General features: G+C 42.4%; 1 protein-coding gene across 1 annotated transcript; it reads right to left on the bottom strand.

Annotated features, from left to right (window-relative positions):
• Positions 1 to 400: 400 nt before the first annotated feature.
• Positions 401 to 2,450, bottom strand: KIF2B (kinesin family member 2B). The gene is given in 2 exon segments (XM_059907575.1): positions 401 to 1,601; positions 1,603 to 2,450. Coding segments are annotated over 2 exon segments (2,049 nt in total).
• Between the last annotated feature and the right edge of the window lie 5,468 nt (positions 2,451 to 7,918).

Here is a 7,918-nt window from a genome sequence, read left to right as displayed (position 1 = left end):
TCTTCTAAAGCAGGGTTTCTCAACCTCAGTACTATTGATATTTTCAACCAGATAATTAGTTGTTGTAGGAGGCTATTCTGTATATTGTAGGATGTTTAACAGCATCTCTGGCCCTCTACCCACTACATGCCAGTATCACCACTCCCCTCACACCCAATTCTGACAAATGAAAATGTTTCCAGACATTGCCAAATGTCCCTAGGAGGTAAAATGGTTCCAAGTTGAGAACCACTGTCCTACAGAATAAAAACAAATTACAGAAATACAAAGGAAGAAGAAAGAGGACAGTTCTGAAAACCATATTTTAAGAGGTTTTAAACTTTCCAGGAGGATCTTTATATCTAGATAATTTAGGCAACTTTCCTTTATAAGAGACTTAGGAACTGCAGCACTGTATCCATCATTTCAGGTCTGATCTCTCACCATTGGCTTCACTATACTTGCTCTTCTTTTGAAGGTCAGCTCGTAATAATTTCAGTTTCCTTTGAATCTCAGTCAGAAAACCTATTTTCTGCTCCAAAATGGACAATAACTGGGCAATGCAAAAATCAACATCACAGTTTACCCCATCAGCTGTCTCCTGGATGTTATTCCCTGGCCGTTGGCTTCATTCCTTCCAGGAGAATGCTATATCCTCCATTAATGGAGAGGATGGTGCTTTGATTTCTTTAGTCTCTTCCTCCTTCTCACTCTGCATACAAGGCATTTTAATAAATTCGTTCCCTTGAAGGGACATTTGTGAATTTCTAATGTGATTTTCCAACATCCTTGGCACCTCACGTTCAGCGGGATAAAGACAACGATGGTGAGGCCTTAAATCTAGAGTTATTTCTTTTACTCTGTTGGCATATCTTCAGGTGTTGAGGGTGTTTTCGCAAGAGGCCATCCCTGGATAGATAGTAGCAATCATGCAAGTGGAGGAGTTCTGGCCTATAAAGGAGTCCCGGAGCACCTGTGTGAGCTTGCTGGCTCTGAATGGGGTATGAGACTTGTTCTGACCCAAAGCCCGGAGGCATTCTTTGAGTGCGAGGAGACTCTTATTAATCTCTGCTCCTTCCAGCTGTCTTTTCCGGTTGGCCTTGGCAGTATCAGCTCCCCTTTCATTCCCAGCTAAGTCAACAAGGGAAAACTTACCATGCAGTTTCCCTCGAGACTTTAAAATGATCTGGAACACTGTGTGGCTCCTGGAAGAGTGGGCATTGACTGATGTCTGTCCTGAAGTCCGGCAGCTGTTCCCGAGTTCCGCAAGGTTCAGCATGTCCTCCACACAGCACACCTCTTGTTCCTGCAGCCCGACCACCTGGATTTGCTGACTGCCATCCTCAAGGACTTGCAGTGTCTTCTTCCAGTTCAACAAGTCATACACCTTTCCCCCATAAATCTCAAAAAATGTCCCATAGACTTTGAGGTCCAGCTTCTTATAAGCAGAAGTTTTGAGCAGGAGGAAGACATCCTGTGCCACCATGGCATAAATGCCTTTAGAACAATCTTGGTCCCTTCCTGAAAAGGCTCCACCTATGGTGTGCGTTTTCCCACTGCCCGTCTGCCCATAGGCAAAGCAGGTAACCATGCCTTTGTGGAAGATGGACTCAACCAGTGGCGGTGAACTGGTACACCAACTCGTTGGAGGCAGTGTTGTCAAAGGCGTGGTCAAAGCAGAAGGTCTGGTTCTCCAGGTAGCGAGTAAGGTCCACCTTTTGTTTGGACTCGTGCACCATGACCACTTTGTCCGAGGGGATGGTGATGATATCCAGGTCCTTCATGGTGGTCTCCCGCTGGTTGAGAGGCCGCTTCCTCACGCAGACGCAGATGCGGTGGTCCTCCAGTGGCTTCGGGCCCGACAACTGGTTGCAGTCCAGGTGCCTGCGGCATTCCTCGATCGTGCTCTGAATCTCGTAGTTGGGGTTTCCTGTGTTGACAGCCAGGGCGCGCTGAGCTCGGATCTCCAGCTGCAGCCGTCTGTGCTTCTCTCGCTGCTTTTGCAGTTTCTCAATTTCCCGTAGGCAGGGAGACTTTTTCTGCTTCATCAGGCAAAGACTGCTGGGAACTCTCACATCCGGACTGTCCCCCGAGGGCGTTTCGTTTATCTGGGGGATCCTCGCACTCCACCGCGTGGCCGCCCGCTGGTTCCCGATGGCCGAAGAGGGCGCTAGAGACAAGGAGGGCAACGCCCTGGCCGGCGTGGGGTGCTCAGCAGAGGCCAGCGCTGGATTCAGCAGGAATATGGCCTCTAGATCAATCTTTTTGCCTTTTTTGACTCCTTTTTCGACCCATTCTACCGTGACCCAAGCGTTTTGTGTTTTGACCTCTGTGACCACCACGAGGTGGATCCGCCCATCGCTGCGCTGGATCGCCACACAGATGCCCACTTGGATGTTTCCAAAGTGCGGCTTCAAGGGCTTCACGGAAGAGAGGCGCGGGGAGACAGGGAGGCATAACTGGCCGGCCATGGTGAGTGATGGAGGGGTCAGGGCTCGCCTCCAGGGTCCCTTGGGTTTGGAGCAGCAGGACCTGAGCCCAAGCCAGACTGAAGCGCCCAGAGCACTGAGTGCACTCCGGGTTTGCACCTACCTTTGTGAGCACTAGGGCTTGGCCTGGGGCCATTCTCGTCACAAAGCACTGGGGAAAAGAGGTGGCAGAGCCTAGGGCCTCTGGATGGGAGGTGGTGGGAAAAAATTCACGTCGTTCGTGATGCTAGGTGCTAGGTACAGAAGCAGCTGGAATAGAGAAATTGTTCTCTGCACTGAGAGCATAGGGATAAGTGTTGGGAATGGGGTGTGTGTTCCACGGACACTTGTGCCTAAGCTTCAGAAATATCCATTCTCCCCTGCAGTCTTGACGGGCAATCTCAAAGCTAAGTGTTTTAGTTTGAGAACCAGTGAATGCTACCTTAAACTTCACAATACTCCAGTGATCAATGGGAACAAGGAAGGTAGAGCTGCCTGCAAATTACAGGCTTCAAGGAGAGGATCCCAGAAAAATTCCCTCAAACTTTCCATCTTTTTTCTGTCCCTCCCCTGCTTCACAACATGTTTAACAGTCACAACTTAAAGTTATTCCTCTTTAATGGGATTTCTCATTACGAAATCAAAATGAGTTGACTGTAAGGGGTTCTTGTGGTAATTTGCTAATATGGAACTTCGTTTGATGCAGCATTTGGGTTTGCAAACATAAGCTCTTTATCACATTCCAAGTGGCTCTGACAGCTATAAAGTGAGTCGTTGTACTCACTGCAGTCACCACTATTTTTGAGATTATTTCAGCAATTACCTCTCCAAACTCCTTCAGTAATTACACTTCTGGCCTCATTATCCATAATTTGGAGAGGAATGATGTTTGGTAGAAAGAGATAATTCATCTTATACCCCCTCTTTATCCTGCAATGTGTGTGTGTCCTTAAGAAGTTGGTGTGGGTGGGTGGAGGGAGGGGGGCTTGGGGAATGGGAGATGGAAAGGCCGCTAAAATGATCAGAGGCAGTATATTCTGGCAAGTTTGCAATTTTTTCTGTAGGATGATTTACAAAAAACAACAAAGATTATATCAACTGCCAGAGAGGACAACATGAGGATTAAGGTGACACTTTAAGTTGATCTTTCTTTTCCCCCAAGTACCACACTGTCTTTTGGGCTGTGAGTCTGGGGGTAATTGCAGTGACAGCTCCATAGTAGCATGAAGTATCATGGTGTCCTTACAACCCTCCCTAGGATCAGGTAACATATGGAAATAAGTTCTTAACTATAAACTGACTTTTTAAAAAATTTATTTATTTTTGGCTGTGTTGGGTCTTCATTGCTGCTCGCGGGCTTTTCTCTAGTTGTGGCGAGCAGGGTCTACTCTTCGTTTTGGTGAGCAGGCGTCTTATTGAGGTGGCTTCTCTTGTTGCAGAGCACAGGCTCTAGGTGTGCGGGCTTCAGTAGCTGTGCCAGGCGGGCTCAGTAGTTGTGGCACACAGGCTTAGTTACTCCGCGGCATGTGGGATCTTCCCAGACCAAGGCTCAAACCCGTGTTCCCTGCATTGACAGGTGGATTCTTAACCACTGCACCACCAGGGAAGTCCCAACTGACTTCTTTTAAATGGAAAGTTTACTTAAAAATTTAGTTAAGCTTACATTTTGAAAAGAAGTTTGGAGAGGGTGGTATTGGATAAGTATGTAGTGCTCACTTCAGGGAGATGTTGAATGTCAGCAGAGGGATTGGAGAAAGGGCTTTACCTAGTTGTGTTTTTACGATTATTAATTTTATTTGCCAAATTATCGATATATAAAGTTGTACTATAAATCAGTTTTTTCTTAGTTTTTAATTATTATTCTTATTTTTTAATTAATTAATTTATTTTTATGGCTGTGTTGGGTCTTCGTTTCTGTGCAAGGGCTTTCTCTAGTTGTGGCAAGCAGGGGCCACTCTTCATCGTGGTGCATGGGCCTCTCACTATCGTGGCCTCTCTTGTTGCAGAGCACAGGCTCCAGACGCGCAGGCTCAGTAATTGTGGCTCACGGGCCCAGCTGCTCCACGGCATATGGGATCTTCCGAGACCAGGGGTCGAGCCCGTGTCCCCTGCATTGGCAGGCAGATTCTCAACCACTGTGCCACCAGGGAAGCCCAGTTTTTTCTTAGTTTTAAGAGCATTAGGGAAATGTTTTAATCCTTCTGTTTTTTAAGTTAAATTATATTTTTGAAAACATTGCTGCTTTAAGGTGCTTAATAGTTGTTGTTGTTTTTTTAAACCTTTACCTTTGAAAAAGCTAGCCTGCTCTCAAAATTATGCAAACTAGGGCTTTGCCCAGTTAACCATATTTTTACAACTAAGCCAATAATTTTGTAGATGACTAGGTCTGTGGTGACAGTGCAAAAGTCAGAGACTAAAGTTTATTTTGCTGCCCAGCATACCCATAAAGGTCTTTTAAGATATTTCAGGGTTTTTTCCCCCTTTAGTTCTATTTTCTCTTAAATAGTTCCTTAAGAGGTCTCATTTGTTTCCAAGTTTAATTTGTTTTATTTGGAGATACATACATATAGAGAGAGAGTGGGAAGGAGAGAGACAAACCTCTCAGGTGTTTTTCTTTTCTTTTAATTTTTAAATTTAATTTTATTAATTTTTTTATACAGCAGGTTCTTATTAGTTATACATTTTATACATATTAGTGTATATATGTCAAACCCAATCTCCCAATTCATCACACCACTACCCCCACCCCCGGACGCTTTCCCACCTTGGTATCCATACGTTTGTTCTCTACATCTCTGTCTCAATTTCTGCCCTGCATACTGATTCATCTGTAACATTTTTCTAGGTTCCACATATATGCGTTAATATACGATATTTGTTTTTCTCTTTCTGACTTACTTCACTCTGTATGACAGGTTCTAGGTCTATCCACGTCTCTACAAATGACCCAATTTCATTCCTTTTTATGGCTGAGTAATATTCCATTGTATATATGTACCACATCTTCTTTATCCATTCGTCTGTTGATGGACATTTAGATTGCTTCCATGACATGGCTATTGTAAATAGTGCTGCAATGAACATTGGGGTGCATGTATCTTTTTGAATTATGGTTTTCTCTGGGTATATACCCAGTAGTGGAATTCCTGGGTCATATGGTAATTCTATTTTTAGTTTTTTAATGAACCTCCATACTGTTCTCCATAGTGACTGTATCAATTTACATTCCCACTAACAGTGCAAGAGGGTTCCCTTTCTCCAAACCCTCTCCAGCATTTGTTGTTTGTAGATTTTCTGATGATGCCCATTCTAACTGGTGTGAGGTGATACCTCATTGTAGTTTTGATTTGCATTTCTCTAATAATTAGTGATGTTGAGCATCTTTTCGTGTGCTTCTTGGCCATCTGTATGTCTTCTTTGGAGAAATGTCTACTTAGGTCTTCTGCCCATCCTTGGATTGGGTTGTATGATTTTTTAATATTGAGCTGCATGAGCTGTTTATATATTTTGGAGATTAATCCTTTGTATGTCGATTCATTTGCAAATATTTTCTCCCATTCTGAGTGTTCTCTTTTCATCTTGTTTATGGTTTCCTTTGCTATGCAAAAGCTTTTAAGTTTCATTAGGTCCCATTTGTTTATTGTTCTTTTTATTTCCATTACTTTAGGAGGTGGATCAAAAAAGATCTTGTTGTGAATTATGTGAAACAGGGTTCTTCCTATATTTTCCTCTAAGAGTTTTAGAGTGTCCAGTCTTACATTTAGGTCTCTAATCCATTTTGAGTTTACTTTTGTGTATGGTGTTAGGGAGTGTTCTAGTTTCATTCTTTTACATGTAGCTGTCCAGTTTTCCCAGCACCACTTATTGAAGAGGCTGTCTTTTCTCCATTGTATATCCTTGCCTCCTTTGTTATAGCTTAGCTGACCATAGGTGTGTGGGTTTATCTCTGGACTTTCTATCCTGTTCCATTGATCTGTATCTCCGGTTTTGTGCCAGTACCATATTGTCTGTATTACTGTAGCTTTGTAGTGTAGTCTGAGGTCAGGGAGTCTGATTCCCCCAGCTCCGTTTTTCCCCTCAAGACTGCTTTAGCTATTTGGGATCTTTTCTGTCTCCATACAAATTTTAAGATTTTTTGTTCTAGTTGTGTAAAAAATGCCAATGGTAATTTGGTAGGGATTGCATTGAAACTGTAGATTGCTTTGGGTAGTATAGTCATTTTCACAATATTGATTCTTCCAATCCAAGAACATGGTATATCTCTCCATCTGTTTCTATCATCTTTAATTTCTTTCATCAATGCCTTATAGTTTTCTGCATACAGGCCTTTTGTCTACCCAGGTAGGTTTATTCCTAAGTATTTTATTCTTTTTGTTGCAATGGTAAATGGGAGTGTTTCATTAATTTCTCTTTCAGATTTTTCATCATTAGTGTATAGGAATGCAAGAGATTTCTGTGTATTAATTTTGTATGTTGTAACTTTACCAAATTCATTGATTAGCTCTAGTAGTTTTCTGGTGGCATCATTAGGATTCTCTACGTATAGTATTATGTCATCTGCAAACAGTGACAATTTTACTTCTTCTTTTCCAAATTGTATTCCTTTTATTTCTTTTTCTTCTCTGAATGCTGTGGCTAAAACTTCCAAAACTATGTTGAATAATAGTGGTGAGGGTGGACATCCTTGTCTTGTTACTGATCTTAGAGGAAATGCTTTCAGTTTTTCACCATTGAGAATGATGTTTGCTGTGGGTTTGTCATATATGGCCTTCACTCTGTTGAGGTAGGTTCCCTCTATACCCAGTTTCTGGAGAGTTTTTATCATAAATGGGTGTTGAATTTTCTCAAAAGCTTTTTCTGCATCTACTGAGATGATCATATGGTTTTTCTCCTTCAATTTGTTAATATGGGGTATCACATTGATTGATATGCATATACTAAAGAATCCTTGCCTCCCTAGGATAAATCCCCCTTGATCACGGTGTATGATCCTTTTAATGTGTTGTTGGATTCTGTTTGCTAGTATTCTGTCGAGGGTTTTTCAATCTATATTCATCAGTGATATTAGTCTGTAATTTTCTTTTTTTGTAGTATGTTTGTCTGATTTTGGTATCAGGGTGATGGTGGCCTCATAGAATGAGTTTGGGAGTGTTCCTGCCTCTGCAAATTTTTGAAACAGTTTGAGAAGGATGGGTGTTAGCTCTTCTCTAAATGTTTGATAGCATTCACCTGTGAAGCTATCTGGTCCTGGACTTTTGATTGTTGGAAGATTTTTAATCACAATTTCAATTTCATTTCTTGTGATTGGTCTGTTCATATTTTCTATTTCTTCCTGGTTCAGTCTTGGAAGGTTATACCTTTCTAAGGATCTGTCCATTTCTTCCAGGTTGTCCATTTTATTGGCATAGAGTTGCTTGTAGTAGTCTCTTAGGATGCTTTGTATTTCTGCAGTGTCTGTTTTAACTTCTCCT

The sequence above is a fragment of the Balaenoptera ricei genome, chromosome 20 (assembly GCF_028023285.1).
Source record: "Balaenoptera ricei isolate mBalRic1 chromosome 20, mBalRic1.hap2, whole genome shotgun sequence".
NCBI lineage: Eukaryota > Metazoa > Chordata > Mammalia > Artiodactyla > Balaenopteridae > Balaenoptera > Balaenoptera ricei.
Note: the sequence above shows the minus strand (reverse complement) of the source record. Positions and strands in the feature narration are given on the sequence as shown.